Source organism: Colletotrichum orchidophilum, assembly GCF_001831195.1.
Source record: "Colletotrichum orchidophilum strain IMI 309357 chromosome Unknown Scaffold_77.1, whole genome shotgun sequence".
Lineage (NCBI taxonomy): Eukaryota > Fungi > Ascomycota > Sordariomycetes > Glomerellales > Glomerellaceae > Colletotrichum > Colletotrichum orchidophilum.
Window position 1 is genome coordinate 18,192 of NW_019173033.1, and position 12,325 is coordinate 30,516.

At 56.3% G+C, this 12,325-nt stretch overlaps 2 protein-coding genes across 2 annotated transcripts; one reads left to right on the forward strand and one right to left on the reverse strand.

Annotated features, from left to right (window-relative positions):
- Positions 1–141: 141 nt before the first annotated feature.
- Positions 142–3,168, forward strand: CORC01_08820 (uncharacterized protein; the record flags this gene model as incomplete). The annotated part of the gene is made up of 1 exon (XM_022620450.1): positions 142–3,168. The coding sequence occupies one exon, from the start codon at positions 142–144 to the stop codon at positions 3,166–3,168; it is 3,027 nt and encodes a 1,008-aa protein (XP_022472984.1).
- A 1,866-nt stretch (positions 3,169–5,034) lies between these two features.
- On the reverse strand, positions 5,035–11,000 carry CORC01_08821 (PH domain-containing protein; the record flags this gene model as incomplete). The annotated part of the gene is made up of 3 exons (XM_022620451.1): positions 5,035–5,174; positions 5,229–10,500; positions 10,557–11,000. 3 exons carry the CDS (start codon positions 10,998–11,000, stop codon positions 5,035–5,037), a joined length of 5,856 nt encoding a protein of 1,951 aa, XP_022472985.1.
- Positions 11,001–12,325: the final 1,325 nt, after the last annotated feature.

Sequence of the window (12,325 nt, forward strand, 5' to 3'; positions counted from 1 at the left end):
CGACCTAAGCGCCGATGCTCCTGCCTATTTCTCTCCGCCTGCTGTCCTTCCGTTAGCAGCACTGCGACAAGTGCCGCGCGAAGATTGAGTATCAGACAATAGTGCGAGAGGAAGCAGAGCAGCAAAGCTCCGGGAACCGCGATGGGGGGTTGGACCGGCTTCCTCATAACCTACCTCCTGGGAGGCCTGACCTTCTTACCCTTAGTGATCCTCACCGTTCTCGCCCACGCCTATTTCACCCTTCCCTACCGACAGGATGTCGACACGAGTCGCGACGCTTCCGTCGACGTCGCCGCCGCCGGTGGTCCGGACTCAATCGTCCAGCCCGGCGACGATCTCACCGCTCTCGAGGCCGTGAAGGCCACCGCGAAGGACGATGCCACCGCGGCGGCGACGAAGCGCTCGGCGCAGGACAATGACGTCGCGGCGGGGTACTTCGCTGTGTGTAGAGAGTACACCCCCATGGGCATCAACGCGAAGCCCATCGAGAGGTCCACCCCGACCGGCTCAACCACCGTCGCCGCGCCGAGCCAGAGCGTCTATCAGACCATGTACAGGAGCATTTTCGAGCGGAAGCCGACACCGGGGCCCTTGGACAACAGGAACGGGCTGAGCCAGCGTCCCAAAAACGCTGGCAATGTGTTTTATGTCGTGTTGAGGTTTGCGCCCCCATGCAATCAGCCTGCCACCCCTCGTCGACTCCGGAGACTAACATACTGCAGGCACGGGCATCTGATGCTCTTTGATGACGATGAACAAATCGAGGTCCGGCACGTAGTCTCGTTGTTGCACCACGACATTAGTATATACTCGGGGGGAGACGTCACGCCGGAAGGCGAGCTCTACATCAAAAGGAACGCGTTGTGTTTGTCACGTAGGTCAGATGGGCCAGAAGTCGGACCGGACAGCCAGCTCTCCAAACCCTTTTACCTCTTCTCGGAGAACTGTTCCGCCAAGGAGGACTTCTACTTCGCTATGCTCCGTAACCAGGAGCAGAACTTTGGCGCCGAGAGAAAGGCACCCAGGCCGAAGCAGTTTGAGGTCAAGAACATAATTGCGTTGGTCCAGAAGCTGCACTCCTCCGAGGAGCACCTGTCCACGAGGTGGTTGAATGCCATGATTGGCCGAGTGTTTCTGGGCATTTACAGGACGACGGATCTCGAAAATTTAATCCGTGAGAAGCTCACCAAGAAGATTGCGCGTGTCAAGCGGCCTTCATTTCTCACCAACATTGCCATTCGCCGCATCGATACCGGCGAGTCTGCGCCCATAATCACGAACCCGCGCCACAAGGATCTGAATGTTGAGGGAGAATGCGTGATGGAGGCCGATGTGCGATATACGGGCAATTTCCGAATGGAGGTGGCCGCGACAGCCCGAATAGACTTGGGCGCACGCTTCAAAGTCCGCGAGGTCGACCTCGTTCTTGCAGTGGTCATCAAGAAGCTCGAGGGCCACATGCTTTTCAAGATCAAGCCCCCGCCGAGTAACAGAATATGGCTTTCATTCCACAGCATGCCAAAGATTGAGATGACAATCGAGCCGATTGTGAGCGCGAGGCAGATTACATACACCATTATTTTGCGGCAGATTGAGAATCGTATCAAGGAGGTCGTCGCCGAGACCCTGGTGCAGCCATTCTGGGACGACATGCCCTTTTTCAACACGGAACACAAGAGATGGCGGGGCGGGATCTGGGATGACGACGATGCCGTTGTCAGCTCACCCAGCGTGGAGACTAACGTTGCCGGGGAGGGTGACGTGGAGGGGGTCGACCACCTTGACGAGACGGTTGACTTGCAAAGCGACATGAGACCGTTCGAAAAGAGCCACAGCATGCCAATCGTTGAGAATACACAAGCAACCGGATTGTTCGGGAGGAAGATACAAAACAAAGGGCCGATCAGTCCCTTAAATAGTTCTTCTACAAGCGTCGACGTCGCAAGCTCGCCTACTACCGCGACGCCGATACCTAAACCGTTCAGGTCGCCGTCAATATCCATTCCTGTGGTCGGTACCGACGCGGCGCACGCGGACGTTTTCAAGCCTTCTTCTTCACCACCGGATCACGCTTCCAGCATGATGGCAGCGTTGTCAGCAAGGTCCACACCAGTGACAACGCCCTCCGAGACCCCAGCCAGACCACCACCCGTCGCAAAAGCACCAAGCCAGTCTTCCGCATCCTCGCGCGAAGCCACGGATAATGAGAACGAGACGAAACGCAGGCCGATGGCCAAGGAACGCCGCAGCACAGCTTCATCTGCGGAGTCGATACGCATCAACGAATCGACCGACCCAAACTCACCTACCTCATCTTCAAGAGCCTCCGTCAGAAGCGCCACGGGTTCCGTCTCTAAGGGCTTGTTTCGAAGGGAGAACACGGGCAGCACGAACTCGACCGCGTCGACAAACGGCGAGGGGAAGCGCACGACTCTCGCCGCCGTCGCCAACGCCGCGGTCACGGCCAGGCAGTGGGGATGGAACGCGATACAGAAGCACAAGGACGCCAAGAACGGCGCCTCAGCGGAGCAGAATCCCCCGCTGGATCTCAACCAGCCGATGGGCAGAGGTCGGCCCCTCCCGCCACCGGGCACGCCGCTCCCCCCGCCCGAGAGAGGGTCTAAAGTGACGACGATCACCATGCCAAAGCGCAAACCCATCGCGCCGCCGAATCTCCCAGAACGGCCTCACTCGGCCGCGGCGTCCGAGGGGAAATTGGAGCGCAGGCCCGTACCGCCTCCGCCCCTACCCTCGCGGCGCCATCTGGACACGAGCAAGAATACGGACGGCGGCGGAGAGAGTTTGTTGGTTGTGGAAGCGCCTCTCGACTCGGAGCCCTCGACGCCGATGGAGGAGAGTATGCCTCTGCCGGCGTACGTTCAGCCTTGGGCGGAGGACGCTTCCGATGGCGAAGGGGCTCCGGAGAGGGGTCGTGATCGCAGGATTGATGAGAGGAAGGAACATGAGAATGAAGAAGAGGAGAGCAAGAGTAGGACGCCGCCGCCGTTACCGCAGCGTCGAGGGACGAATCTTGATGATCCCATTATCGCGAAACCGGTGAATGTCTCTGGGGCCGATGGCGACGACGACGATTACTCCGCATGGATGGATGAGCAGGATGAGGGTGTCGTCGGTGTGGACGGGAGGTCGAGCGTCGAGGTGAAGTAATGAACTGGTAGAGTGTTGAGTGGTTTCATTGGCCTTTTTTTTTTTTTTTTTGCTGGAGTTGGGCATCATGACATGACCTAGGCTTGGGATGGGATGGGATGGTATGGGATGGGAAGGGACAGGGAACTAGTTCGGGCGGATCAAAGGAGTTTGAAACATTTTTGCTGTAGGATACCAGACTCTGATCCATATACATACACACATATATATACATACGAATATATGCACCCTCGTTTTCCTTAGTACTTGTATAGGTGAGTGGGATTTCATGGTCTTGTCTGTTCTGTTGCATTGATATTCCCTCTCTCGCCTCTGCGCTTTTCGGCTTTGCTGATGATAGTCATAGGTCATAGTCCACCTCTTCCTCTCAGTACATGGGATTCAGCAGAGACGAGGGATACCGTAGAATGGAGGGCATATAACACAGAAATGGCTACAGGTCGTAGATACAGATGGGATGGAGATGGGTAATCCAGACACAGTCTCTCTGATTGCCCAACAGTGCGCCTCGTTCTCGGTTCTCAAGATCTTGAATCCTGATATTTATCTTGATCCAGGTTCTGATTCGAGTTTCGAAGAAGGGGGCAATCGTAACGGTCTTGTGCTCCTGAAAAGCCAACCCTTGAAGTCAATGAGTCCTAAAACAGGCGAGTGATACCGGCTGAAACTCTGATACGAACAATGGTAATATCCGGATGTGCCGCAGGAGATTACGCTCTGAGCAGACGACCAAAATCGCCGCAAAAAGAAAATTGAATAAAAACAATCCTAAAACCCCCCTACCCTCGCCTATTGCCAGAGGAGGCGTTCGCATGAGTTATCATGTACCGCACATCAATCATGTACAAATCACCATCATCAAGACAGGGCAGTTGGTGGCATCAAGAGTCAGGGCAAGAGGCAATTTCAAGTACTACGTCTACAATAGTCCCCAAAAAAGACTTCCTTCCTCATTCCTCAAAGAGAGTCCAAGACTCGGCTCGGTTCGTAGAGCTCGGTCGATAGGACGCCCCTGAAAAAGGAAAAAAAAAAAAAAAAACTAATGAACATGGTAAAAAAAAACTTTGACTTCCCAAAAGAGAACAAAGCCGGAAGAAAAGTGTACATAAGAAAAGTCGGGTGTAGTGGTTGTTTTTTTTTGGTGGCTGGTTTCCATTTCGGGTGCTTATGTGCCGCGGCCAATCTAGTCTTTGGTTGCGCATTATAATGAGCAACAATAGAGAGAAGAGGAACAAGAAGCAGACTGGACTCCAATTACAACTGGTAGTACACATTTGCCATTGTTTCTCCCCTTCCCAGGCCTTTCCCAGGGCCCCCTATTCTTAATTTCCTTCCCAAATTCGCCGGTGCCATGAAGAAAACTCGGAGTCAGTAATTAAAACCATGACAAGGTCGCTCCCGGCAAAAACAGCGAAAGCAAAAAAGTCGGACAGGACAAAGCATGAAAAGCAACCATCCGGAGGTATTCGGATCTAGGCTGGCAGCAGTAGTCAGGCAAGGTGTTTGATAATCGAGACAGGCCGAGATAGGCAGGACGCGTTTAATGAAAAGTGGTCGTAGGACGCCAAGGTCCTGGATGCAGTCGTAAGCTAGATTAGGTCGAAACCAAAAGGAGAATGGGGCCTAAGCTCTTGCGGGACGCAGGGCATCCTAGGCAAAGACGACAAGGAGATGGTTGTCATAGACGTCGTGATCCGTTGCGTGAGAGCGAATTGATCATGAGTGGGGAGGGTGTTCCCACGGGGCGGGCCAGTTTCTTGGCGTAGCGAGCGGATTTGAAGAATGCTTCATTGGTTTGTTTATATTACTGTAGACTGCTCAACAGCCGCATGTAGACAAATGTCCATCGGCATATTGGCCACGACTTTATGATCGCGCCCTCACGGTGCTCATGGGTGTGGCAGACGTAGAGGGTCCAGATTGGGAGTGGGAGTGAGAGTGAGAATGGGCGCCAGACGGCCGACCCCTCTTAGGGTGGTGGTGAAGAGTACCAACATCGTGCTTGCCTGGTCATTGTCAGCCACAGAATTCACTTCGATACACGTGTAAAGGTTACTCACCATCGCAGCAGGCGCGCACGTTCTCGAGCCGGTCAGCATCCCGGTCTTGTCTCTCGATAATCTCTCGGAGGTCTTCGGCGCTGTCGTGCACCTCGCTAGCCTCGTAAATGCTTGAGCTCGGGGCCGCTGCGGAGCGGCTTCTCAGACTCGAAAAGGTGCCAAAGTAGCCACTAATCCTACCCGCCATGGTGGGTCTCTGAGCCTGAGCAATCTGGTGCTTATTCGGTGTAAGCGTAGGCACGTTCATCGACATGTCGACTGCCGGAGACTGGTTGCGAGTCGTCCGTGAGTTGTATGATGACAGAGATGGAGGCGGCCGCTGACGAGCTGTGGAATTGGTGCGACGGCCAAACTGGGGGTTGAACTCATCCACGTCGGCCTGGGTGATGGCACCGGCCATCTCCTCGACATCGGACTGGCCCTCATCAGTTGTGCGAAGCAGGAGATACGACAAGGCGTTGAACCACGTCTCGTGGCGCTGGCCAGTCGTGCAGGTGAACTTGATAGTCCTACCAGGGGAGATAACGATCAAGCTCTTGCGATGGAGACCGGGTGGCATTGGGTTGTCGTCGGTCACCACACGAACGGCCTCGATTGGCACACTCTTTCCGCGAAGCTCAGAGCGGCCAGCAGTGGCCGGGTCACGGTCACTCCAGTACAAGGTCCGAGTATACGGATGGACCCAGAAATAGCGTCTGTGTCTGTAGTCGGAGATTTCTCCCCTGCCGGCCTTGCGTGTGTACTTCCACAGGTATTCGCCAATCATGGTCTGCGTGATGGCCTGAATCATGCGGGGGTCGGTGTTGGGACCGAAGCCTGTTGCGGCAGCCATCTCGGCTTGAGGGTTGAAACGGTGGTCAATCTCGGAGACGAACGACGACACCGAAGAGTGTCTGCTCATAGTAGACAACTTAGTCGGTGAGTGAACCTCGGCGGTACCGTACGCTGCACCAGCACGCGTGCCGCGAGCAGTAGGCGTGGGCTTTGTCAAGATCGACAGCGGGGACTGCGGTCTGGCGCCGTTGGGAGTCTGTGGTCGCTGGTTTCTCATGGCGGAGGCAGGCCACAAGGGAGGGCCCATAACCGCACTATGCGACGATCCAGTTCTCGCAGCTTCAATGGCTTCCTTATGGTTGGGCGGTAGAGGAGGCAGCGGTTGAGACGGCGCGAGGTTGCTGTTGGCACTTCCTGGCCTTCTGAATGCTGTATCCATCTTGTTCTCGGTGGAGAAGCTGCTGAGGCTGTCGTGAGAAGGACGGCGAATGCGAACGGTGCCGGGAGTGCTCGGGGTGCCGAAGCTTGACAACGACTTGTCAGACGTGGCCTTGGTCTTTGCGAGGAGCATCTCGTCAATCGCCTCAGCAGTCAGAGAAGTCTGGGCACCGGAGTCAGACATGGGAACGACAACCTTGGGTGCCGGGCGGACGTTGGCATTGGTTGAAATCTCCTTGAATGGCCGCTGAGACTCGGGAGTCTCGGACAGACGATCGTCGCTAGGCGATTGCCGAGTGTCGTCCTCCGCAATAATAAGGCTGTCGGAGGTCTTGTTCTTCCCCCGACCAAAGACGGAGCTCATCAGAGCATTCTTGGAGGGCGTCCGTGGCACATCCTTCTCGTCGAAAGGCGAATCCATGTCGCGGGGAAGAATAAAAGCATCCCGCTTCGGGCTTCTGGGCGAGATGGGCTGTGTCTCAATTGACTCAATCGTGGAGAAAGCAAAGTTGGGCTTGGGCGCCACACTTTCCATCGCAACAGCAGGCTCCACATGTTGAGACAGCACCGACGAGAAGTCCAGAACAGGCTGAGGAGCAGCACGAGGCTCGACGTGCTCAGATGAGATGTTGGAGTACGCGAGGAGTGCGGGCGGAGGAGCTGGAACCTCGGGCTCTGCCTTTGGCTCAATGTTCTCCGATGAGATGGACGAGAGTGTAAGGGCCGGGGGCAGTGGTGGCAACACCTCCGGCTCCGCACGAGGCTGAATGTCTGCGAACGAGATCAAAGACATGGTGAGAGCTGGCGCAGGCTCGGCCTTGGGCTCAATGTCCTCAGAAGAGATTGACGTGAGGCTGAGTACCGGGGCGGGCACAATCACCTCAGGCTCCGCCTTTGGCTCGATGTTTTCGGCTGCAATCAACGAGAACGACAGAGCCGGAGCCTCCGGAATGACCTTGGGCTCAGCCTTGGGCTCAACTTCCTCAGCCACAATGGACGACAGGCTGAGAGCGGGAGGCAAGACCTCGGGCCCTGCCTGGGGTTCCAGGTTGTGAGAGAACAGAGCTGAGAGGCTGAGGGTTGGCGCAGGTGGGACAAACTCAGGCTCGGCCTTAGGCTCGACGTGCTCTGTGGCGATAGCTGAAAGACTGAGCGCAGGCACAATCACAGGGACTTCAGGCTCTTCTCGCGGCTCCACGTGTTCGGACGCAATGGATGAGAGAGTGAGGGTCGGCGCTGGCGCTGACACTGGCACCAGGATAGGAGCAGGTATCGCCGCGAGAGCTCTAGACGTCTCAGGTTCTTCCTTGGGCTCGATGTTCTCGGACAGGAGGGCCGACAAGGTGAGACCTGGCACCGGGATCACGACCTCGGGCTCCGCGACGGGCTCAATGTTGTGGGCGTGCAGAACGGAAAGGCTGAGAGCCGGGGGAACAACCTCGGGTTCGGCGACCGGCTCCAAATTGTGGGCGTGCAGGGCCGACAGGCTAAGAGCAGGAGGTGGCGTCTCCGGCTCCGCAACAGGCTCAAGGTTATGAGCATGCAAGGCCGACAGAGAGAGCGTTGGCGGGGGATTCTCGGGCTCGGCCACGGGCTCAATGTTGTGGGCGTGCAGAGAGGAAAGGCTGAGAGCCGGGGGAACAACCTCGGGTTCGGCGACCGGCTCCAAATTGTGGGCATGAAGAGCCGACAGACTCAAGACCGGAGGCGGCATTTCGGGCTCGGCGACTGGCTCGACCGCCTCCGAGAGGTAAGTCGAGATACTCAGGGTCGGGGGTAGGATCGAGGGCTCAGCCTTCGGCTCGACAATCTCCGAGACAAGCGGAGTGAAAGCCAAGACAGGTGCCGGAACCTCGGACTCTGCCTTCGGCTCGACTACTTCTGACACAAGAGACGTCATGGTGAGAGGAGCCGGGGCAGGAGGTGGCGTCACGGGCTCGACTACTGGCTCGATATCCTGCACGTCGATTGAAGACAGACTGAGCTCGGGAGGCGGCGGCAGGACGAAGTGCTGCGGGCTGGATGGCGGCATGGGGAATTGTGCCAGCTTAGCATCCATATCCCGATCGTACTGAGCACCAGAATCACTGTAAGACAGTGTAGACAACGGCCTAGAGCGCACTCCGTCTGCGGCATCGTCTTGGGACAAATGACGGGCAGCCTGACTGGCGGCCATCATAGATCCCATCGATTCAACCTTTTCGTCGTGAACAATGCTGACAGGTGACAACGGAGGCGACTCAGTCATGGGCTCTGTCATCATACCAGAATCAACCATCATGGGTCTTGAAGCTGCGGCCGCTCTCTTAACTGGGTCCGTCATGCTGCCGTTGTTGGCCGAGTCCATAGACAGAGTGGGAACTGGCGGGGTGGATGTCGGGCCAATCTCTGAGGACTCGGCGGTGGCAGATCTTGTGCGGTTTGTTGTTTCCTCGATACTCTCAGCGTCGCTGTTCTCAAGCTCACCGAGCTCTGCGAACAAGCTCTGGCCACCCACCGCCTGTGGTGTTCCGGAAGCGCTACCTGTAGCAGCACTGGCAGGGCTGCTCTGGAAGTTTGGCTCCTCGCTGACCTGCCTAGACCGGCGGTTCATCAATCCTCGTCCAAGCCTGACACGCATGCGCTGATTATTGTGGTGCGAAGTTGGTGTCCTGTACTCAATGTACTCTTCATCCTCATCAGCCGAGGTTGATGCAGTGCTGTCGTATGAGTTTCGGCCTCCGCCCATTACAAGAGTCTGAGGGCGCAGCTCACGACCCTTGGATGGGCTTTCGGTCTCAGTCTCGGTGTCGTCGCCGCCAGAGAAGTCTTCCGCGCCGGTCTGGAAGTCCTCTGTCTCCGTGCCACGCTCGTTGGCAGTCTCGAAAGCAGCGTCGCTAGTCTCGTTGGCCGTCTCAAAGGCGTCACTGACGTCGGTGAATTGGGGTCTATAGCTGCTGCCGGGTCGGCTACTGGGTCTGCGGACGGTGGAGTTGGAGCGAATGGTTGGTGAAGTTCTCGGGCTGCCAATCTCAGTGGCCTCTTCCCATTCGTTGTCGTCCTGGTAGACTTCGTTTCTGCTGCTACGGTGACCACCGAGCAATCCGCGAGATGGCTTCTTGAACTCCCTCGACTCAACCTTGCGGGTGCGGCGAGCGGGAGCGGGAGCGGCATCAGTACGCAGCTTCTCCAACTCATCGCGAGTGTCTTGGAGGAGTCGCTTAAGCTCGAGCTTCTCGGTCTTCTCACGGTGAATGACGGTCTTCTGGCTCTGGATCGTTCGCTGGGCGTGTAACAGAGAGCTCTTGAGCGTCTCGGATTCCAGCATAGCGTGGCGGGGAGTACCCTTGATGGGTGAGGGCGGCGGTGAGTGTTCGGGAGTGAATCCGTCCGTCGCCGTCTCAAAGTCCTCATCGCTGACGCCCCGAACAAAGTCGCGGTCGGACATACGGCCTCGCTGGACCGAAATGGCCTTGGCAAGCTCCGTGTTCTGGCTCATCAAGTCGTCAACCTTTCGTCGCAAGGAGTTCCTCTCAGTTTCCGCCGTAGCCGCATTGCGCTTGGCAGTGGTCAAGTCCAGGTCGAGGTGTCTCACAGCTCGCTCATGTTCCTCAGCGAGCTTGGCAAGTGATACCTTAGCATCATCAAGCTCCTTCTGCGCCGAGTTCTTCTCCACCTGGAGGACATTGAGACTTTGTGTCAGCTTCTTTTCGCGGTCCGCGGCGTCCTTTTGTGAAGCGATCAAGTCATGGATCTGGGTCTCCAGATTCCAATTCTCGTCCTTGTACCGATTCTCGCTCTCGTCCAGAGTCTTAACACGTTGTTGAAAGTTCTCGTTCTCGATTTCAAGTTTAGACTTGTCGACCTTGATATCGCGAAGCTCTTCATCCTTTTCGGATAACAGGGATTGGAGGTTGCGAACCTGGGCAATCAGGGACGTGCTAATTTCGGCGGCAAACTCGATATCGTGGATGCGATTGGCGGGCTGGTTTCTAACTTTGCGATTTGGGACACTGAGCTTGCTAGGCGATCCGGTGGCCTGAATCTCAAGCTTCTCAAACTTGGATGGACTGACAGAGCGCTGCAACATGGTCAGCCGGAACAAGTTTGCGCCCATTGTGTTTGGCGCCGACTCACTCTTCCTATCCTTCCGTCAGGGACGTAAGGTGAACCTCCAGCGGCTTCGTTGCTGGGGACTCTCTGCTTGGGCAAGAAAGCCCTGGCAGTCTCTCGAGCAACATCGTTGTACTCCTTTTCGATATCGACGAGCTTGGCGCGCAACTCGGGTGCGAGTTCTCCTTCTGTTTCCTGCTCTTCCACTTCCTTCAATCGTTCTGCAAGTTCTTTGCGCTGGTGAACAAGTGCAGTTCCCAGCTTTCCAGCTTCGTCGAGGCGTCGTTCGGTATCTGCAATGTGAGCCTGCAATGCGCGCTTGGCCTGGCCTGGTGATGAGCTGAAGGATTGGCTGTCGTAGGTAGAGTAGCGATTGTGGGCAGGGCCCGGCGGGGATACGAAGGGATCGTTCGCATCCGCATCAGCGGGCGGCAGATGAGGTTTATCGACGGCGAGTGAGGTAGCCATGTTGATGGGAACAATGGGGGATGCCGCCGTCAGATGCGTCGTGGCGACATCCAGTGCACGTATCCGCGGACGTCGTCGTCGTCTTGTCGGCCTCGGTCGTTGGTGGTGTGGTTGTAAACAGACGGTTTTCGCAATTGTCGGCCGAGTCAGGCAAGCTTATGGGAATAGCCGGTACCGAACGGGGGGATGGGGCGAGGTAATGAGCTGCAACACAAGCGCGGGGTGTGCAGAGCCGGCTGCCGTGTGCAGAAGGGGAGATGTCGTCACCCACGTGGAAGAGAAAACGAAGAGGAAGAGGGAGGAAAAAACAAGGGAAGGTGAACAAGAGAAGGAGGCCGAGGAATTGAGCGCAAGTCGGGTTGGTCGCAAAAGGGAAATAGGTGGAAGAGAGTGGTGGTGACGGGGGTGCGTAATGTTTTTTGTTGACGTTGACGGGGGACTTTGTTGTTTGCGTTCCCCCTCCTGCAGCTGACCTACCTAGAGAGAAGACTGACTGCGGCACGATTGTTGTGTTGTTGACTGGAATGTGGTCCCCAGAGGTTCCTTACGCAGGCGGGTTGTGTGATGGTCCTATGGAGCGACGGTCCTGCAGAAAAAATGCGCTACGCGACCAGCAGAGGCAAGGCAGTGCCTGTCGGCTTTGTTGTTTGGTCTTGAGTACCTTGGCTGCACAAGGGATGCAGCTAAGGATGGGACGGGGTGGTGGGATGAGCTAGGCGCGCCCGTACCTTTTTCCTGTGTACTTTAGGTTGCTCTTATTGCTGCGCTAGAACTTCAGGTTGGCGCTGTATTCTTTTTGGGGTCTGTTTTCCCACTTCTCTTTCGTCCCTTTTTTGGTTCTCTTCCTCCCGATACACAGACGCTTTTACGTACCTTTGGAAGCTGCAGGATGTTGCGCTGGGCAGCAGAAAGAAACCAGACGACGGAAGGTCTAAAAAGAGGCGGTAGGTGCTCGGAGAACGAACGACCGGGTTTTGGTGTGTGAGTGAGACCGTGTGGTGTGTGAGAGCGGCCTATGTCCGGGGAAAGGGACAGTGAGAAACAAAACGGCGGCAAGAATAAGACAATGGTATTATTAGGGGAAGGTCTGCCGTTTCCCGTGAGTCGCGGCGGATAGAGGCGAACGATGCCAGGGGAGAAAAAGCAAATGAGCTGGCGTGTTCGAAGAGCGCGGAGGTCTCAGTTGAGGATAATCTGCAGTTGATTACGAGCCGGTAATACGAGGCGAGCGCGCGGCGGTGAAGAGTAAGGGGCCGTTGGGATTACCCCTCCGACTCTCTTAGGTAGCTAGTTCTACCCACGGTAAGGTAAGGTAGGTAAGGTAG